We start from the raw sequence: 23,274 nt of genomic DNA, 5'->3' as shown, positions 1-23,274 counted from the left end.
GACAAAAAAAAAAAAATCTCATGTATCACAAATACACAAAACAATCTCACTTAAGGGGATTGGGGTAAAGGTGCTGACCTAAGTAACCCTGGAAATGAGTGGAGTCTGTAAGACTAAAGGGAAAAATAACTGCATATAACAACTGAACTTGAGTTGATAAAGTTGTTTCTCTTAGGTGTATGGGTTAGCAATTCTGATGGCAGAGGGTGGAAGCCAGGATTCTCACTGTGGGAGTGGCAGCTTACAGATAAGGAAGGGAAGGAGGCTAGAATAATCCATAAGGTAATAGATTCGAGTTGAAAACATCAGTACGAATTCATGTTTAGCTTAACACAGATACAGGTGGTTACACAGAGAAATATTTAGCGATATGGTTATATACATGGGGTGGTATACACACATTTATATCCTTGCTCTGTCTCAGCTCTTGCTGGGAGGGCCTAGATGCAGCAACACCCCAGTAGCAACAAGCATGACTAGTGCCCAGATCTTGGTTTCCGATACGATTCTCCAATAAAAGGAACCAGGGATCCCCAGAGAAATGTCTGATTCTAGGACTGAGGCAGAAAATATACAAGATGAGCCTGGAGTATTTTATAGTGCCAGAAAGGAAGGAATCGCTCAACACACACACACACACACACATACACACATATACACACACACACAGATGGGGCTACGTCAAAGAGACATAGGAGCCAACTGAAAGAGTTCCCAATGGCCAAAGCTGGATCCATCTGAACAACAAAATAAATAAAGAAGTATCAGATTACAACTCAAAATACAAAATAAATATTCATACATAAATAACACAAGGAGAAAAAACACATAAATATAGGTGTCCAGCATCTGATTAAACGGCATACCAGAAAAAGAGAATAGAAAAAAATGAAAGAGTACAAATTATTGAAGAAATAATAGAAAAAAAATGTCCCAGAACTGAGGAGATAAGTCTTCAAATTAAAAGAACCCATCAAGTGCCAAGCAAGTGAGTAGAAAAAGACCCACGCCTATACACACTCTTGTGAACGTTCAGATCAAAGATAGACACTGGAAAGCTTCTAGAGAGATTGTTTTTTAAAGGTCATCTTCAAAGGCATAAGCAAATTTCTCTTTAGCAACATTAAATGCTAGAAGAGACAGAGGAACGTCTTCAAAAGTCCGTCGTGAAGCATTTACCTGTCCGTTTGGCACAGAGACTCTAGGAAGCAAACTTTGAGGTGGCTGCAACTTCTAATTTTAAGTCTTGCCCTCAGGGCACTAGTGGGAGAGCCCAAGTGACAGCCTCCTTTAGTTTATCTGGTTCTTGTTACTGCGTAGGTCCCCACTGAAAAGTGGAAGATTTATGGGGGGATTCAGTAGACAGGGCCGGCAAACACTGGACGTGAGGAGCATGCTGGCACCAGAATCCAAACTTTCCTCCTCACTGTTGGGCTTCCTTGACTGATGTGGGAGGTTGGAGTGCCAACAGCTTGCCTTTGACTGGAGCATTAGTTGGCTAGGGCTGCCCTAACAAAGGACCGCAGACTGAGTGACTTAAACAACAGACATTTATTCTCTCACAGTCCTGGAGGCCAGAAGTCCAAAATCAAGGTGTCAGCAGGGCTGGTTCTATTCACGCCTCTCACCTGGTTTTTGATGCTTTGCTGGCAATCTCTGGCACTCCTTGGCTTGTAGAAGCATCACCCTGATTTCTGTCTTCCCCTTGACACGGTGTTCTCCCCGTGTGTCTGTTTCCAAATTTCCCTTTTTATAAGGATACCAGTCAGACTGGATTAGGGACCCACCTACTTCCATAGGGCCTCATCCTAACTTAACTAATTACATCTACAATGACCCTATTTCCAAATAAGGTCACATTCTGAGGTACTGGGGGTTAGACCTTCAACATATGAATTTGAAGGGGGCACAGTTCAACTCATAACAACCCGATAGCCATGAGTGAAAGGTCCTGTCCCCCCCTTCCCCTCTCCTCTTTCTGCCCCCCCATTTTTCTTCTCTCTCATCTCTCTCCCCCTCTCTTCCTCCCTCTGTCTCCCCCTTCTTCCAAAAGAAGTCCAGCTATTAGTGGTGGCTGTAGACGTGAACAGAAAATGATCTGATGTGAGAGAGCTGGAGAAGAAAAATTTCAGGGTACAGAGCAGTGGCAATTCCCTGCTATGGTGGTGTTTAAGAATCTGGGGCGTCCCAAAGGCCTGCCTTGGGCGTTTCTTGATTATCTGTGCCTCTCTGTGGAGCGAAGTGCTAACAGTCTTACCCGCAGGAGAGCTCCATTAGGAGCGTGGTGAGTGGGAGAGAAAGGTGACAACAGTGTGGATGCCGGACCCTCATTTCCTCTCTTAGAAGGGACCATTTTAGAACCACATATGCTCACATAAGAGAGTGGAAACGTGATTGCCTGTGTGTGGTAGGGAGATTTGCACTCGCATCCTTTGCACTGTTAACTGTTTCTTTTTTAACCATGGGCAGCTTTTACTTTCCAATTAAACAAATAATAATGTAAAAAACATACAGGGGTGAGTGGGTAGAGAATGAAGCTCTGCCACCGGAGGCTGCGATGACTCCTGCAGCATGGCGGGAAGGCCTCCTCCAGGTGCACCCTCATGGGTACAAGAACACATGGTTTTTGACCCCAAAGATAATTATCTTGATTCAGCTGCCTCAATTAGCAGATTTGGCTCTGAATAACTTATCATTCTTGTTTCAAGCCTGCTTTTCTTGAAAGAGCAGTTTCTTACCATTATGGACACTCAGGGGACTCTGAAGATGACATTGCGGTTTGTTAAATATTTTGAGCAATGGCAAGTGCTCAATTTTGGAATAAGTATACGCCTTCTCAGGGTGGTGTATCTCCAGATTGACTGGGTCAGGACATACCTACCTGGAACTACACTTTCCCTCCAACATTCCATCTTCTTGGGAAAGACGGGCTTGCTCTGTCACCTGATCCTTCTCTTATGGTGAATCCTTTTCTCTCAGGGCTCCCATAATCCCTGCAAGTGGGCCTCTGTCTGGGCCACTCCAGCCCATTAATCCAATCAATAATCAAACCCAGTAGTGGACAAAGTTCAAAACTTTCCCCCCAGATCCTTAGCCCTAACGAAAATCAATGAATATGATGTCTGAAGAAGGTTGTCATCAAACCATTTACCAGTTTGGCTGAATCTCAGCTCCTACGTGGCTGTGACCCACTGAGGCTCTTCATTAGGATTTAGTTTTGTCAGTGTCCTGAGGTCTCCATTTATTATTCAAGGTTTGATTGCACTGAGCAGTAACAGCAAGACCTGGGAGAGAATGGACACAGGTGTTCATTTCAGATGGCATAAGTTTAACAAGGTCCAAGAGCAACTACAGGCTCAGCACAAAAACTCCAAGCATATATTTAAATCCTAGCATTTCCTCCAGAAAACACCAGAGCATAACCAAAAGCTTTGGAGGCAGAATTGACTTCAGATCCTTGGATGGCTTGCTATTTACTGTGTGACTTTGGGCTGTCATTTCATTGTGAACACATTTTCTTACTTATATAAAAGGTAATGATAGATGGTGATCACTCTGTAGTGTATACAGATGTTGAACAATAATGCTGTACACCTGGAACTGATATAATTTAAAAAATAAAAAATAAAAGGTAATGATGACTTCTTATAGTTAATTAAAAAATTAACCCAACACATAGTAGGCACAAGGCTGGTTTTAGTTCCTCTCCCTTTCAGTAGAGAAATGTACAGGATGGTCCTTATAAGACCACCTATGCTATGGGATTGACTTACAAAGTTTTGCTTTTCTGCTTTAAAAGGTTTTAGAAAAGAAAATTGGTTGATATGAGAGCAAATTTATTCTGAACTCACCTCTAAGTTTAATATGATTATGCTGAAACTCTACTGTATTTGATTCATTTTAAAATTTCATATTGAACAATATTATTTCTCAAGAAACACTTAAATGGCTTTATCCACCTCATGGTTTTCTCTCTGACTTCATCAGTAAAAACAGAATAGCAATCATTAGGAATGATCAGAAAATAAAAGCCAAGGAATGAAAAGTCTGAACAATAAAAGCTATCACATACTCCATGTGGAAAAGATCCAATTGATCAGGTGGCCAGGAAAGCACATAGGATCTGGAATCAGAAGGCCTGAGCTTGAATTCTGGCTCTGCCACTCACCAGGTAGGTGGCATCTTGTTCCCTTGGCATCATTTTCTTCATAAAACAGAGACAACACCATCTCATAGAAGTAAGTACAATAAATGTCAAGATGTGAAGTGCTGTGTGTTGGTTTAGCTCAGCAAACTGGAGACAACCACATGGACCTGGTCCATGACCCCTGGGAACTCACAGACTCTTTGACTTGGTCCTACTTCTTCCTGACATGGGTTTCAGAAGAGGCCAGCTTGGAATGGCTACACATAACTACATTGGTCAACTACCATGTAAGCTCCTCAAAAGACCAGTGCTTACTGACCTCTGCCAGTCTCACACAGAACTGGACAGGGGGAACCCTCTCTATTTCTAGACTATGTCTAGCCAAAAATGATAACTTCTTGCTCAAAGAGCATACAACAAAGACAAGAACTACAAATAAATCACTCTTCCTCCAAACTCAAAGGACACTCCAGAATCTACCTCTGCCCACCAGTGGGCCAGCACTAGCCCTAGGAACCCCAGGGGCCCTGTATTCAGCAGCATCATGACCCAGCCCTGCCCACCAGTGGCCAGCAGCATCTGCACAAGGCAGGGCCTGGAGACCAACCAGATGGTGGCTAACCACACCTACTAGACCACCCACAGTAGTCAGCCTGCCACAACAAAAGGATGCACGCTGCCCAAATGGGGGCACCCCGACAGCATATAGCTCTGGTGACCAGAGAGAAGTGTGCTGCTGGGACTCATAGGACATCTCCTACAAAAGGCCACTTCTCCAAGGTCAGAAAATGTAACCAACCTACCAAATACATAGAGATAAAATCAGCAAAGTAGACAAAATGAGGCAACAGAGGAATATATTCCAAATGAAGGAACAGGATAAAACCCCAGAAGAAGAACTAAGTGAAGTGGAGACAGCCAACTTACCTGGGAAAGGAAAGAGACATCCAGACTTCCAAACAGGATCAACCCAGAGAGGAGCACTCAAAGACACATTGCCATTAAAATGGGAAAAATTAAAGATAGAGAGAGAATGTTAAACGTAGCAAGGGAAAAGCAATAAGTTACATATAAGGGAACTCCCATAAGGCTATCAGCTGACATTTCAGCAGAAACTCTGCAGGCCAGAAGGGAGTGGCATGATAGTTAAAGTGATGAAAAGGGAAGACCTACAACTAAGAATAATGTACCAGCAAGGCTTTCATTCAGATTTGATGGAGACACCAAAAGCTTTAAAGACAAGCAAAAACTAAGAGTTCAGCACCACCAAACCAGCTTTACAAAAAATGTTAAAGGGACTCCTCTAAGTGAAAAAGAAAAGGCCGCAAATAGAAACATGAAAATTATGAAAGGAAAAAGCTCATTGATAAAGGCAAATATACAGTAAATGCAGTAAATCAACCATATATAAAGCTAATAGGAAGGTTCAAATACAAAAGGAGTAAAAGCATTTATATCCACAATAAGTAGTTAAGGGATACACAGACAAAGCATGATGTAAAATATGATGTCAAAAACAGTAAACATGGTAGGGAGTAAAAATGCAGGGTTGTTAAAATGCATTTGAACTTAAGAGATCAGCAACTTAATCACATATATATAGAGATTGCTATATATAAACCTCCCAGTAACCACAAACCAAAAATCTATAATAAATACACATACAGGAAGAAGAAAGGAATTCAAACATAACACTAAAGATAGTCATCAAATCACAAGGGAAGAGAACAAAAGAAGAAAAGAACAAAAAAGAACTACAAAAATAACCTCAAAACAATTTACAAAATGGACATACCTATCAATAATTACTTTAAATGTAAATGGACTAAATGCTCCAATCAAAAGACATAAAGTGGCTGAATGAATACAAAAACAAAAGCTACATGTATGCTGCCTATAAGAGACTCACTTCAGAGCTAAAGACACACACAGATTGAAAGTAGGAGGATGGAAAAAGGTATTCCATGTAAATGAAAACAAAAAGAAAGTTGGGGTAGCAATACTTATATCAGACAAAATAGACTTTAAGACAAAAACTGTAACAAGAGGAAAAGAAGGACATTATGTAATGCTCAAGGGATCAATCCAAGAAGAAGATATAACAATTGCAAATATATATGCACCCAACATAGGAGCATCTGAACACATAAAGCAAATATTAACACAAAGGGAGAAATTGACAGTAACACAATAACGTAAGGGGACTTTAAAACTCCACTTACGGGAGTTCCCTGGTAGGGAACTAGTGGTTAGGATTCTGGGCTTTCATTGCCGTGGCCTGTGTTCAATCCCTAGTCAGGGAACTGACATCCTGCAAACTGCATGGCATGACCAAGAAAAAAAAAAAAAAAAAGCCACACTTACATCCATGGACAGATCATCCAGACAGAAAATCAATAAGGAAACATTGGCCTTAAATAACACATTATTCCAGATGGAAAAAAAAAAAAGAAATATATATGTATAAAACATTCCATCTAAAAGCAGCAGAATATATTCTTTTCAAGTACACATAGAACATTCTCCAGGATAGGTCACATGCCAGGCCATTAAACAATTCTCAGTAAATTTAAGAACACTGAAATCATACAAAGCATCTTTTCCAACCACAATGCTATTAGACTAGAAATCAGCTATAAGAAAAAAACTGCAAAAATCACATACACGTGGAGGCTAAACAGTATGCTACTAAACAACCAACGGAGCACTAAAGAAATCAATGAGGGAGTGAAAAAATACCTGGAGACAAATGAAAATGAAAACAAAATGACCCAACAGTTATAGGATACAGTAAAAGTGGTTCTGAGAGGGAAGTTTATAGCTGTACAAGCCTTGTCCTCAAGAAACAAAAATATCTCAAATAAACAACCTAACCTTACACCTAAAGGAACTAGAAAGAGAAGAACAAACAAAACCCAAAGTTAGTAGAAAGAAAGAAATCACAAAAATCAGAGCAGATATAAATAAAATAGAGACTAAACAAATACTAGAAAAGATTAATGAAACTAAGAGCTGGTTTTTTGAAAAAAATAACAAAATTGAGAAGTCTTTAGCTGGACTCATTAAGAATAAAAAGGAGAGAGAGCCAAAATCAATAAAATCAGAAATGAAAAAGGAGAAGTTACAACTGTCACCACAGAAATACAAAAGAACATAAGAAATTACTATGAACAATTATATGCCAGTGATGAACATAGGTGTAAAATTCCTCAACAAAATATTAGCAAACCAAATTCAACAATACATTAAAAGGATCATATACCATAATCAAGCGGGATATATCCCAGGGATGTGAGGATGGTTCAATATCTGCAAATCAATGCAATACACCACATTAACAAATTGAAGAATAAAAATAGGATCATCTCAATACAGAAAAAACTTCTGACAAAATTCAATATCCATTTATGATAAAGTCTCCAAAAGTGGGTATAGAGGGAATATACCTCAACATAATAAAGGCCATATGATAAGCCCACAGCTAACATCATATTCAATAGTGAAAAGCTGAAATCATTTCCTCTAAGATCAGGAACAAGACAAGGATGCCCAGTCTTGCCACTTTTATTTAACATGGTATTGGAATTCCTAGCCACAGTGGTTAGACAAGAAAAAGAAATAAAAAGAATCCAAATTGGAAAGGAAGAAGTAAAACTGTCAATGTTTGCAGATGACACGATACTATACAGAGAAAACCCTCAAGACGCCACCAAAAAACTACTAAAGCTCATCAATGAATTTGGTAAAGTTGCAGGATACAAAGTTAATATACAAAAATCTGTTGCACTTCTATACACTAACAACAATCAGAAAGAGAAATTAAGAAAACATCCCATTTACAATCACATCGAAAAGAATAAAATACATAGGAATAAATCTAACTAAGGAAGTAAAAGACCTGTACTCAGAAAACTATAAGACAGTGATGAAAGAAATTGAAGATGACACAGATGGAAAGATATATCATGTTCATTAATCAGAAGAATTAACGTTATTAAAATGACCATATTGCCCAAGGCAATCTACAGATTCAATGCACACCTTATTAAAATACCCATGATGTTTTTCACAGAACTAGAATAATTCTAAAATTCATATGGAAACACAAAAGACCCCAAATAGCCAAAACAATCTTGAGAAAGAACAAAGCTGGAGGTATTACACTCCCTGATTTCAAACTACAATACAAAGCTACAGTAATCGAAACAGAATGGTACTGGCATAAAACCAGACACACAGATCAACGGAACTGAATAGAAAGCCCAAAGTGAACTCACATGTATATGGGCAATTAATCTACGGCAGAGGAGGCAAGAATGTACAATGAGGAAATGACAGCTTCTTTAGTAAATGGTGTTGGGAAAAATGGACAGCTACATGCAAAAGAATCAAACTGGACTACTCTTTCACACCATGCATAAAAGTAAATTCAAAATGGATTAAAGACTTAAATGTAAGACCCAAAACCATAAAACTCCTAGATGAAAACATAGGCAGTACACTCTTTGACATAGGCCTTAGAAATATTTTTTTGGATATGTCTCCTCAGGCAAGGGAAACAAAAGCTAAAATAGACAAATGAAACTATATCAAACTAAAAAGCTTTTGAGCAGAAAAGGAAACAATCAACAAAGTGAGAAGACAACTTATTGATTAGGAGAAAATATTTTCAAATCATATACCTGATAAGAGGTTAATATCCAAAATATGTAAAGAGCTCATACGACTCAATAGAAAAAAATGTGATTAAAAAATAGGCAGAAGACATGAATAGACATTTTTCCAAAGAAAACATAATGATGGCCAACAGAGAAGATCCTCAATCATCAGGGACATGAAAATCAAAGCCACAATGAGCTATCACCTCTTCACACCTGTCAGAAGAGCTATTACCAAAAACACAACAAATAACAAGTGTTGGTGAGGATATGGAGAAAAGGGAACCTTCATACACTTCATATGCAAAGTAGACTTTTAAGTCAAAATCTGTTATAACGGACAAAGAAGGACATTATATAATGATGAAAAGGTCAATTCACCAAGAAGATATAACATATAAACACACACATATATATAGCAAACATCAGAGCTCTTAAATATGTAAAGCAAACACTGACAGAATTAAAGGGAGAAATAGACAGATTTACAAAAATAGAAGAAAACTTCAATACCCTCTTTCAATAATGGATAGAACAGCAAGACAGTAGATCAGTAAGGAAATAGAGGCCTTGAATAACACTGTAGACACCAATTAGACCTAGCAGACATATGCAGAATGTGTCACTCAACCACAGCAGAATATACATTATTCTCAAGTGCACATGGAATATTCTCTGGGATAGACCAGACGTAAGGCCACAAACAACTCCTACTAAATTTTAAAGGATTGAGACCATACAAAGTATCTTTTCTGATCACGACGGAAGAAACTAGAGAAATCAATGGCAAAAGAAAACAGGAAGATCCACAAATATATGGAATTTACACAGTACATCCGATGGCTCAAAGAAATCACAATGGGAATTAGACAATGTCTTGAAATAAATGAAAATGAAAATACAACATACCCAAACTTATGGGATGCAGCAAAAGTAATGCTAAGAGATAAATCTATAATTGTTAATTGTTATATTAAAAAAACTGAAATCAACAACCTAACTTTGCACCTTAAAAAACAAGAAAAATAACAACAAACTAAACTCAGAGCAAAAGCAAGAAAATAATAAAGATTAGAGCAGAGAGAAACAAAACATAGAAAAAAGGGGAAAAAAAGCAAAACAAAGACTTGGTTCATTGAAAAGATCAGCAAAATTGAACTTTAGCTAGATTGACTAAGAAAAAGAGATGACTCTAATAACTAAAATCAGCTATCAAGGAAGGGATATTACCACCAATTTTACAGAAATAAAAAGAATTATAAGGGAGTACTATGAACTGTATGTCAACAAATAGGGTAACATAGATAAAATGGACAAATTTCTAGAAACACAATGTACCAAAACAGAATCATGAAGAAACAGAAATATGAATAGATCTATAACTAGTAAGGAGAATGAGGGACTTCCCCGGAGGTCCAGTGGTTTGGACTCCGTGCTTCCAATGCAGGGGGCGTGGGTTCAATTCCTGGTTGGGGAACTGAGATCCCACGTACCATGTGGTGCAGTCAAAAAAAAAAGAAGAAAAAAACTAGTAAGGAGATTGAAACAGTAATCAAAAACCTCCCACCAAAGACAAGTCCAGGACAAGATGGCTTCACTGGTGAATTCTATCAAATATGAAAAGAATTAACATCAAACCTCCTCAAATTATTCCAAAAGAAAATGGAAGAGGAGGGAACACTTCCAAACTCCAAACTCTGAGGCCAGCATTACCTTGAGGCCAAAACCAGAGAAAGACAGTACAAGACAAGAAAACCACAGACCAATATCCCTGATGAATATTGACTCAAAAATTCTCAGCGAACGGGGGGTGGGGTTATGGGTGAAATGGGTGAGAGGAATCAAAAGATACAAACTTCCAGTTATAAATAAGTCATGGGGATGTAATGTACAGCATAGCAACTATAGTTAATAACACTGTAGTGCATATTTGAAAGTTGTTAAGAGAGTAGATCTGGTAAGTTCTCATCGCAAGAAAAAAATTCTCAACTATGTATGGTGATGGATGTTAACTAGACTCACTGCAGTGACCATTTTACAATATATACAAATATTGAATCATTATGTTGTACACCTGAAACTAATATAATGTATGTCAATTATATCTCAATAAAAACAAAACAAAAACCTACTACTTCAGTCTAAAATATTAAAAGGTTATTTAAAAATAACTTTAATTCTAGTAATTCACACCCCCTCCTGCAAAATAAAAGAAAGGATATTGGCTTTCAAAATTGTCACAATTCAGTATAAGGAAGTATATCAATTCTTTAAAAGATCCACGTTTAAAAGAATTGTTACAAGGAAAATTAAATGGGGATATTGAATGAGATAGGTGGAAACATCCTCAACACAGGGGGAAAAAAATCCTCTTGTGTCCATGTCTTACAATAAAGTAAATAAACCTTTAGGCCTATATTATTCACATGTAACTCAGTGAAGGTCCTCTTCAGTATGACTTTTTGAATTTTGATATGACAAAGATGATTACGTATCAGGTGACTGTGAGGTTGTTCAAACTAACAATCTCTAACTGATGCTTATTATTATTATCATTAGAGTGAGGCATTTCTAATTATTTCCAAGATTATAAACTTCTCGAAGCTGGGATCATACTTTCTACACCTTGAGATTCCTTACATCATTAAGTATCATGATCTAAACATAAATGTTTCTTAAACTGAATTTCTGTATAAGCTGATAGTCTTTTATTTTCAAACCCTAGGAAAATAAAATTTATTGAACTAAAAAGACAATCTATTTCTCATGCTATAATGGACTCACATGAAACTCTCGAAACTTGTGAATTATTTTCAAAAATGTATTATGACTAAGAAAAAAAGCTCTTAGCAATAAAAGTTGTATAGATACTAAATTATCTCTTAACTTTCACTTTAGTTAAGACATAACTTTATATGTGGATAAACTGTACATATTACCACATTTTCAAAAATAAAGAACTTGTACCAAATGTTAGAACAGAGTAATTAGAGATTGCCTTTAAAATTCTGAATTGTTTCATTACAGATATTTGGTTAATTATTAACCCTTTATTCCTACCAGTAGAGAAGGGGAAGAGTCAATATGTTATGATAATTCTCTTGCTATATATAATAGGATTGTGTATTACCAAATTAAGAAGTTGAATTAGGCCACACTGCCAGAGTAGCTAGAAAAATAACTTTGCCAAATTAAAGTTAAAATACAAGTTGCTATTAGAGTGATTTTTAGGCCATCTGTTGAGTAAGAAATATCAGTGAACAGTAAGATCAGTGCCAGAGCCTAGGAATCATATGACTATAGCATATAAGCAAGAATACACATTCATTAGGTATCATAGGTGTTCAATGCTTTTAACCGCAAAAGCAAGAGAATATTCAAGTAATATTAATAGAGAGTAGAGGTGAACAAAAATTTTAGTCACTCCGTGATTAATGCTGTTGACAACAACAAAATCATGGCTTTTTTTTCTAGGAAATGTTTTTTTAAAAATCCTCAAAAAAATTTTAGCCAACAAATTCAATAGCACATAAAAGAATTATGCACCATGACCAAGAGGGATTTATTCTTTTTTTAAAAATAAATTTATTTATTTTATTTTTGGCTGTGTTGGATCTTCGTTGCTGCGTGTGGGCTTTTCTCTAGTTTCGGTGAGCCGGGGCTACTCTTCGTTGCAGTGCACAGGCTTCTCATTGCAGTGGCTTCTCTTGTTGCAGAGCACGGGCTCTAGGCGAGCAGGCTTCAGTAGTTGTGGCGCATGGGCTTAGTTGCTCCACGGCATGTGGGATCTTCCTGGACCAGGGCTCAAACCCGTGTCCCCTGCATCATCAGGCGGATTCTTAACCACTGCACCAGCAGGGAAGTCCATGAGGGATTTATTCTTGGAATCCAAGTATGGTTCAAAACACAAAAATCAATCAGTGTAACACATCACATTAACAGAATAAAGGGCAAAAACCACATGACCATCTCAATTGATGGAGAAAAAGCATTTGACAAAATTCAACATCTTTTCATGATAAAAAACATTCAACAAACTGAATAGAAGGAAACTATAACAACATAATAAAGGCCATACGTGACAAGCTCACATCATACTCAATGGTGAAAGACTGAAAGCTTTTCCTCTAAGATCAGGAGAAATTAAGGATGCCTACTTTTGAGACTTCTAATCAAATGGTACTGGAAGTCCTAGCTAGAGTAATTTCACAAGAAAAAGAAATAAGTCAACCAAACTGGAAAGGAAGAAGAAAAATAATGTTTGCAGACATGCTCTTAAATACAGACATGCCAAAAGATTCTACACTCACACAACCACACACACCTGTTAGAATAAACAAATTCAGCAAAGTTGAACGATATAAAATTAATATACAAAAATTTGTTGCATTTCTGCATGTTAACAATGAAAAATCCTAAAAGGGAACTAAGAAAATTCCATTTACAATAGCATCAAAAAGAATACTTAGGACTAAACTTAACCAAGGAGGTGAAAGACTTGTGCACCAAAAACTACAAAATGTTGCTGAAAGAAGTTAAAGAAAACAATATATGGAAAGACATCCTGTGTTCATAGATTGGGAGATTCTTAAGATGTCAGTACTACCCAAAGTGATCTACCGAACCAATACAAACCCTATCAAAATCCCAATGATGTTTACTGCAGAAACAGTGTAATTCATCCTAAAATTCATATGAAATCTCAAATGATCCCAAATAGCAAAAACAGTCTTGAAAAAGAATGATGTATGAGGACTCACACTTTCTGATTTCAAATTTTAATACTAAACTACAGTAGTCAAAGAAGTATCACACTGGCGGCACAAAGACAAACATAGACTGATGGAGTCCAGAAATAGACATATATGGTCAAATAATTTTTGACAAGGGTGCCAAGACCATTAAATGGGAAAGGACAATCTTTTCAACAAATGGTGTTGGGAAAACTAGATATTCACATGTAAAAAAAAAAAAAAAAGGTTGTATGCTTGCTTACCTTATATCAAATGCAAGTTAACTCAAAATGGATCAAAGACCTAAATATGAGATAAAACTCTTATAGGAAAACGTAAGAAAAACTTCATGAATCATCAAAAAATCTACAAACAATAAATGTTGGAAAGGGTGTGGAGAAAAGGGAACCCTCCTACACAGTAGGTGGGAATGTAAATTGGTACAGCCATTATGGAGAACAGTATGGAGGTTCCTTAAGAAACTGAAAATAGAGCTACCATATGATCCAGCAATCCCACTCCCAGGCATATATCTAGAGAAAGCCATAATTCGAAAGGATGCATGCACCCCGATGTTCACTGCAGCACTATTTACAATAGCCAGGACATGGAAGCAACCTAAATGTTCATCAACAGAGGAATGGATAAAGAAGATGTGGTACATATATACAATGGAATATTACTTAGCCATAAAAAGTAATGAAATAATACCATTTGCAGCAACATGGATGGACCTAGAGGTTGTCATACTGAGTGAAGTTAAGTCAGACAGAGAAAGACAAATATCATATGATATTGCTTATCTGTGGAATCTAAAAAAAGGGTACAAATGAACTTATCTACAAAACAGAAAGAGTTACAGATGTAGAAAACAAACTTATGGTTACTGGGGGTAAGGGGAGGTGGAGGGATAAATTGGGAGATTGGGATGGACATATACACACTACTATATATAAAAGAGACAACTAATAAGGACCTACTGTATAGCACAGGGAACTCTACTCAATACTCTGTAATGGCATTTAGGGGAAAAGAATCTAAAAAAGTGTATATATGTATAACTGATTCACTTTGCTGTATACCTGAAACTAACACAACACTGTAACTCAACTATACTCCAAAAAAGTTTTAAAAAACGAACAACAACACTGTTGTCGGAAAAGGGAAAAATAAAAACTGCATGGAAAAGGAAAAAATAAAAGAAAAGCTTCATGACATTGGATTTGACAAAATTTCTTGGATACCACAAAAGCACAGGCAATCAAAGAGGAAAAAGATAAATTGAACTACATCAAAATTTAAATCAACTGTGTGTCAGAGGGTACAATTAAGAGAGTTGAAAATACAACCCAAGGAATGGGAAAAAATTTGCAAATCTTATACCTGATAAAGAGTCATCCAGAATACATAAAGCACTCTGACAACCCAACAAGGAAAAACTTACTTTAAACTGGGCAAAGGATTTGAATAGATATTTCTTCAAAGAAGATACCCAAAGCACCAATAAGAATACAAAATGATGCTCAATATCACTAATTATTAGGGAAATGCAAATCAGAATCACAATGAAATACTATTTCACATCCATTAGGATGGTTACTATCAAAAAACCAGAAAATAAGTGTTGGTGAGGGTGTGGACAAATCGGAACTCTTTTGCACTGTTGGTGAGAATGTTAAATGGTGCAGCCATTTAAAAAAATTAAAAATAGAATTACCAGGGACTTCCCTGGTGGTCCAGCAGTAAAGAATCCGCCTTCCAATGCAGGGGACTCGGGTTCAATCTCTGGTCAGGGAACGGAGATCCCACATGCCACGGGGCAACTAAGCCCGCACGCCACAACTACTGAGCCCACACGCCTCAACAAGAGAGCCCACGTGCTGCAAACTACAGAGCCCACACGCCAGAACTAGAGAGAAGCACGCACCACATCGAAGAGCCCATGCCGAAACGAAAGATCCTGCATGCCTCAACTAAGACCTGATGCAGCCAAAAAAAAATTAAATAAAAAAAAAATTATAATAAAGAAAAAATTTAAAAAATAGAATTACCATACGATCCAGCAATTCCACTTCTGGGTATATACTTGAAAGAATTTAAAGAAGAGTTTCAAAGAAATATTTGTATACCCATATTCATGGCAGCATTATTCACAATAGCCAGAAGGTGGAAGCAACCCGTGTCCATCAACAGAATGGATAGACAAAATGTGGTATATACATGACAGAATATTATTCAGCCTTAAAATGAAATTCTTTCACATGCTACACCATAGGAGAACCTTGACATTTGTGCTAACTGAATGAATGATCCAGTCAAAAAAGGATTATGTATGATTCCACTTACATGAGACATCTAGAGTAGTCAAAATCGGAGACAAAGTAGAATGGTGCTTGCCAGGCTTGGGGGAGAGGGGAATGAGTTACTGTTCAATGGGTACAGCTTCAGTTCTGCAAGCTGAAAAGATTTCCAGAGATGGAAGGTAGTGACTGTTGCACAACAAAGGGAATGCTTGTATTGCCACTAACGGGATACTTAAAAACTGTCCTTTAAGATGGCAAATTTTATGTGTATATTACATATTCACATAAAACTTTCCCCAAATTACAATTAATCAACAATTAAAACTTTCTTTTAATTGAAAAAAAAAAGTGATTCTGCATCACTACGTCCAAGTGGCCAAAGTTACCACCACCAACACTGGGACAAACTAAAGGTCCTTTTTTTGGGGAGAAATATGCATAAGTATTTGGGGATCAAGAGGCAAGCTGTCAGCAAATGTGGCAAAACTCTAACACTTCGTGCATACAGGTGAAGGGTATATGGGAGTTTACCACTTTTGCAACATTACTGTAAATTGGAAGTATTTCCAATTAAAAAAAAAAGACTATTCTCGGCCAATTTTGAGACTTAAAATGAACCACACAGCAATGGTAGTTTATAAAGAAACTAGCAATTTTTTAACATTTTGAATTCCCCAGGTATGATTATCACTTTAACACCTGGCACCATCAGGAGTTTTACCCTACATACGTGAAATTTTCAGATGACTGGAGCTTACCCCATTAAATGCCAGAATGGTGTATTAATAACTCTAAAATCTTTTTTAAAAAGTACTATTTTACTTTTCTTGTTTAGAATTTTTAATGATCAGGGTCATCAACATCTGTTTCGGTAGATGGCTGTGTTTGTTTTGTTCTCACGAGTGTTTCTGAGGGTATTAATATAAAGCAAAAATGACATTGCAGAAAATAGTTGTTTTTCCATCTCCATCTAGTGGTTAGCTATTACCCGATATCTTTATGTACCTGCTTTTTACAACTATCACATTTGTGCTTTTAAATTTGTTGAAAGTAAGGGTAAAGAGATCCCCATTTTTTTATGAGTAAAGTGCAAAAACTTCGTGATTTTTTGGTTGTTCCAAGGCTTTTATCGCCAATAAGATTCTCACATGTTTTGGAAAATCAACATTGCCAGATAACCCTTCCCCAATTTGTATCATAAGATTTCTATAATTAAAATCAATTACTTACTCTTGGATTTAGTCTTCTTGACTAACAAGAGACTTCTCATAAATAAGTTTGCAGAGACTAATAAAATGACTTTAAAGTATCACAAAAATAGAACAATATAGCCATAAGCAGTATTATTCTCTATCCCAACTGCCCGGCTGCTTATCAGCAATTACAGTGATTTTTAATTATGTCCATGTTTCCTCTAAGACAGTATTTCTTTATCTTTTTTTTCAGATTGTAGGACCTCCCCCAAGGAGAAAACGAATTTAATTTAAATCAAATAATTAAAAATTTCCCTAACAAGAGAAATACTAAGAAATAAGATTTTGTCAGCATTTTGTTTCAACCCCAGTAGGATACTGCAATTCAGTTCTGACACTGACCACCTGAAGTCATCACTGGACTCCACAGGTGTAAGGGCTCGGTCCTCCACGAGCTGCCCGCACTGGAGATGATGGCTGCCAGTGGAGTCCATCCCCACTTCTGACCGACTCGTTACTAGTTCTGACTCATCTGGGGGTTCCCACAATCCCCTCACATTCAGGAGTTTGCTAAAATGACTCAGAACTCAGGAAAGCACTGCGCTTAAAATTAGCTTTATTGTAAAGGATTCAAATGAGGAGTACCAGCCAAATGAAGACACACACAGGGTGAGGTGAGGTCTGGGAGGAAACACAGAGCTTCTGCACCCTTTCTTTCTGGAATCAAGGCCCATCGCCATTTCAGCACGTTAGTGTGTTCACCAATCAGAGCCTCGGTGTCCAGAGTCTTTACCTGGGCTTCCCTATTTAGACACGACTGATTACATCGCTGGGCAACATGACTACGTCAATCTCCAGCACCCCCCAGCCCCCAGCCCATGAGGCCTGCCCAAAGTCCCGACCCTCTAATTACGTGGTAGGTCCTTTCTGGTGACCAGCCCCCATCCTAAAGCTAGCCAGGGGCCTGTCATGACCCACCTCATTCGCATCACAAAGACATTCCTAGCACCCAGGAATCCCAAGGGTTGCAGAAGCTCATCGTCAGGAACCAAGGGTAACGACCAGACAAACCACACCACAGTTAGGCAGGCTGAACTCCGAAGGGCCACAAACCACTGTAATATCTAAAAATTTTCTGCACTCACCAAGAACCAACTTTCACCCCCATGGAGAATGCATCCTCGAAGACAATGAAGAGACAGCCCCCCAAAACCAGAATGGAATTTTATTGTGTAAAGTTGATAGAAGTATGACTAGTATTCTTCTGTACAAAGTGCACAACAAATGGTTTTAAATATAACTGAGAGAAATGCAAGTCCTATGACAACATTTGATACAAGCTGAATCATTTACAAGTACACTAAAAAAGTTTTTAAAATATCATCTTTCGCCAAAGAGTCCATTGCGCATTTCTTAAGAGCAGAGGTAGGGAACCTCCCAGGCAGTCACAAGGGCATTTTATTGCCCTCGATGCTGATTTTTACTGCATGTGCAGATCTGCTTTTTTTCCTGATGTCTGTGAACTTTCTCATCTGTTTATCCAGTCGACTGATACCCTTCTTGGAGGTCCCCTGAAACTAAGAGTGGGGTAAAAATTAAAGAGCAAATTATTGAAACACATACACTTAGTTTTGTCTTTCATCTTCTTTTATCTGAAAGTCAGCAGACAGAAGAGCTCTCAGCTCTGGAATAACCAGAATAAGCTTTGGTGACCTCAGGAACAACAGAGCAAGTATACACAGCAGTGTTAGAAAAGCATATTAAACTCTCTCAATGGAGAATAATTTCGTTCTTATCTGTGCCTTACTTTCAAATTTTGCCTGTAGTCCACGGAAATTTGCTAGAAGAGAGAAAGGGGGGTTAAAACTGAAACTACAATCCCCCTAATTCCATCAGATCACATCTTGACTGTATGCTTCTCCCTTTCAAAGACCAAATGTGGAGGTGACCGCTTGACACATACACCTTCAAACAGTGCTGGCATAAAAAATAATGATCTTCTAAGGCAAGGAAAGTCATCGAGAAAAAGCCTGAAGCATAATGAATGAGGTTAGAACCGCTAGGTGCTTGCTGGAACTCTAGTTTCCGATTAGAAACTAGTCAGGGTTCTGTAACCCTGTGCAAATGATGCCCCTTGTCTGAACTACTTCCAGGACTGCTGGGAGAGGTGAATAAGATAATAATAACAAATACAAGCACAGAGGCTAGCTAACAATCGGCGCTCAAAATAAAAGCAGCTATTACTGCTATTACTACTACTTTGCAATCAATTAGTTTGACACAAAAAGAAAAGTAAACTAATTCTCTTGAACCAAGGGGCTTATACTTCTTGGATCTCTTTCTGCTTGCCCTTTATGTTTAAAGGTTTGCTTGTTAGGTAATTTCTCTTCTATTTTGAAAAGACTGTGTCTTGAAAAGGTGTGGTCTCCAAGAAATCGACACCTTTTAGAAATGTTGAAAAGGTCTGCCATTTATGTCAGATCAGGGCAAACTCTTCTTGCTGGCTACAGTAATCTAACAATTCCAATCTTTACGGCTGTCACGTGGTTAAAAAAAGATGGGATTTTCTAATTCTTCTCCCCAGATGTTTACTACTGAATCACCTGTGAAGCTCAATTCAAAGAATGCTAAAATAAGGTGGAGACTAGGAGACACCCTAGGGTCGGTACCAGTGTGGTGAAGTTCTTTTGAGTTGGGGAGACCCCCCCCCAAGCCTTATCTCACCTCTGGACTCGTCTTCCACCTCAGTTATAAGCAAAGACCTCTAAGTCATTCTTGAACAAGAGCTGCATTGATCACCCATCCTAGATTTTCTACATACATCCCAATTCCAAATATTATTTTATATCAATTTTAATACTGGGCACTAGTACTCTGAGGGAGCATAAAAATTCATTATCAGATGAGAAAGTTATGCGACTATCACCCTATGCATGCAATACCCCAGATTTCTAGACAGTCCCAAATATCTGACTTCCTTTCAGACACTGTGCCCTGCTTTTTAGTACTTGCAACCAGTCCACAGTGGAAGCCTTACCTGCTCAGACCTCTGCCAACTGCCCAACTCCCAGCAGCCCTACCCATCAGCCCGGACTTCTTGTCCACTCCCAGGACCTTCTCTAATACTTTGAGCCTCTAGCCTCAGCAACTGGGACATGCCCAGGCTGTGCTGATCTACTCCTAGTTACAGCTTGTATGACTTGTATCTGGCAGATGCCTGGTTACCCCAAGCCTGAAAACACACAGAACTGAGTACCTAGCCTGTCAAATTCAATGACTCCTCTCTTGATTTGTCAACCCTACACCACTTCCTTAGGACAGTAAAACTGTATGCTGCGCTGCTTTATCAGTGAAAAACCAAAAGTAGCCTAAAAGATTAGCAAGATGGGTTTGCTTAAAAAAATATGGTACAATCATATTACAACACAATATTAAGTCACTGAAGAATGTTAACTCAAATGAATTTTACCATGTTAAGTAAAACACAAACCCAACAAGGTATAAAAGAGTATGATCACAATTTTGCTTAAAAGTTAAAAACAAAAAACAAAAAAACACCACCACCTCCAACAAAAGCCTCTCCAAACCAGTAATAATGTTTATGTACACATATATAACGGACAGGAAAGAAATAACCCAAAATGTTAATATTAAGGTGTGGTGGGATTACAAGTGACATTAATTTTATTTGTGCTTTTCATATTTAAAAGTCTATATAAAAACATGCACTGCTTGTGTCATTCTAATGTTATTTTAAAAGCATTCCATGGAAAAAATTAGCATATAAACATACAATGTAGCACAGGTTACTGCATTATTTAGAAGCGAAAAATCAGAAACCATAGAGGAATGAATAAACAAATTATATATTCACATGATAGACTATTATGCAGCCATTACAAATGATAACTCTATAAGGTGGTTTAATGAGAAGTGATCAAAATTCTATACAATATAATTTTAATTATATTAAAGTATCAATAGAAAACAAGGCAAAAATTTTATCAAATTGCTTTTGAGTGGTGAGTGATTTTTCTCTTTATAATCTCAAAACTTTCTACAATTATAAGCAGAAAAAACTAAGTTTAAAGCATTACTGAAAATACATGTAACACATCAAAATTGTTAGCAGTGGTGACTTACACAGAGGAAGAGCAGGACTTTGGGAATGGGGTTTATTCTCTAGTACATTTACTCTTGTAACTTCAAAAATAAAAATTACATTTAAAACAAAAAGAGTTTCATTTGAAAGCCATTTACTCACTCCAATTTTCTTCTTGGGAAACATGTTTTCTAGTAACACTCATTAGTGTCTGTGCAATGTGAAAGCCTTGAATGAATATGTAAGGAATCTTCTTGAATACGGAAACAGTGTCAGGTGGTTTAAGGACAATTTACTGAAATGTAACATGGGACTACCAGCCCCCAAAACATGCCTTATTATTATTTTTCTTTTTTTGACAGAGCTCTATAAGCCAGACACAGGCCAAGATAAATACCAGCCCGTTTTGATCTGGGGAGTGCTGGGGATGGAGAAGAACTCTGCTTGAACTCCCCTCTCGCCACGCTGGTCACCCCTCGCTCTAGCAACAGGCTGGGCCACCTCTGCCCACCTCCCCATCACCTACAGGGAGGGTGGGATCAGAACCAGCAACACCAGCAGACAGGCACATGCCCTTCCAAACAAGACTGGCCACTAGGATTTTTTATTACATTTTTCACTGCCCTATTATAGTTCTTGATTCTCAAAATAGCGTGCTGGGGAAGAAAATGTGTTACGAAAGAGAGGAATAAAAGGATGGAAGAGACAGTGAGAAAAGTAAAGGTAAAGATAAACAGGGGTGGTCGGGGGGGAAGGAGGGATATCAAGGGACACAGAAATAGAAAGAAGAAAAAAGGGAGGAAGGGGACTTCCCTGGTGGCCTAGTGGTTAGGATTTCACGTTTTTCACTGCCGTGGCCCAGGGTTCAATCCCTGGTCGGGGAACTGAGATCCCGCAAGCCCCGAGGTGTGGCCAAAAAAAGGGGGGGTGGGAAGAAAAAAGGGAAGGAAGTAGAGATGAAGAAATTCTTAGCACTGAACCAGTGCTCTTCTACCCTTAATTTATTCTCATTAAGTAAGACTGTGTGCTTTGTTTTGATAGTAGCTTAACAACAAAGTGAAACGGCAGGAACCTAAGTGTGTCCGTGGAAATAGCTGCCAAAGCAGGGGTCACGGAGGAGTCAGAAAGGAGGGCAACACACTCAGACAGATGCTCGAGAGGGCACTGCCGCAGAGGCGCCACCGTTAACCTCTGAGCACAGCAGGTCAGTGAGTCTGGCTTTATGAATGTTTCCAGGTCTTCTGCATTTCCGACCATGAACTGAATACGTGTTAATTAAATTTATCTCCTAAATATTCAGTGTCAGGCTTTATGCAATGAGCCCTCAGTGCAGTTACTGAGCCACTGACAACAGGAAAAGAAGCCACCTCCCTTTCACCAAGACGTTACTAACCAATTTGCATGCCTGTAAGGGCGACCACTAGGATTCCAGGCCCTAACAGAAACCTTTTTAATAAAAAGGGTACCAGTCAGAAAGACCAAAATGCCTAGCCGTGAGGTAATTACCTATTAGTCTCTAGGATACTGATAAAGGAAGGGAATCCCGTATCAATTTCTCAATATTCAAGAGGACTACAATGTCACTAAGTGCCTGTTACAGTCATTATTTCATAAACTAAAAGTGGTCCTGGCCTTTTCTGGTTAAGAAAGCACACACACACTTGTTTTCACTCTAGCTGCTGACAACTCAAGCCCATGCACAGAGCATGCTTCCTTGGGGATACCTCCCGGACACGCTCTGGTAGGGCCAGGCCTACAGGGGCATCCTGTTGCCTTCAATGCTGAACTTGACAGCACGGTGCACTCTGCTGAGTCGCTTCTGTTCTGCAAATCGCCTCTTATGCTTTTCCAATCGGCTTAGGCCCTTTTTAAGAATACCAGGCTAGAAAGAGTAGTTTGAATGGAGAATAAAAAAAGATTACTGAGAAGCAATAAGGATCACCGAATAGTATTTACAGTGATGGCAGAGGAAGTGTCTACCCTAATAAACACCTCACAACAGAATTACTTAAAACAGCTGAATAGAAAGGGAGGGGTAGGTTGCAGAAGCAGGTGAGTTTTGTTTCTCAGGGTTCTTAAAAAAAAAAACGACTGAACCAAAACACTCTAGGCTTCAAGATTCAGTTGAAATAAAGGGA

The 23,274-nt window shown here is 38.2% G+C and overlaps 1 protein-coding gene across 5 annotated transcripts in view; it reads right to left on the bottom strand.

Moving 5' to 3' along the window:
• Positions 1-17,627: 17,627 nt before the first annotated feature.
• IWS1 (interacts with SUPT6H, CTD assembly factor 1) overlaps positions 17,628-23,274 on the bottom strand; it is a 47,068-nt gene continuing 41,421 nt past the window's right edge. For 3 of the 5 annotated variants that reach the window (XM_061183021.1, XM_061183023.1, XM_061183022.1), the window contains exon 14: positions 17,628-18,611. In XM_061183021.1, the coding sequence (XP_061039004.1) occupies positions 18,480-18,611 (132 nt within the window). In that variant the 3' untranslated portion in view covers positions 17,628-18,479. Of the gene's footprint in view, positions 18,612-21,320; positions 23,019-23,274 lie in introns of those variants that run through there. The other 2 variants (XM_061183024.1, XM_061183025.1) reach the window with 2 other exon arrangements.

The sequence above is a fragment of the Eubalaena glacialis genome, chromosome 1, assembly GCF_028564815.1.
Source record: "Eubalaena glacialis isolate mEubGla1 chromosome 1, mEubGla1.1.hap2.+ XY, whole genome shotgun sequence".
NCBI lineage: Eukaryota > Metazoa > Chordata > Mammalia > Artiodactyla > Balaenidae > Eubalaena > Eubalaena glacialis.
Note: the sequence above shows the minus strand (reverse complement) of the source record. Positions and strands in the feature narration are given on the sequence as shown.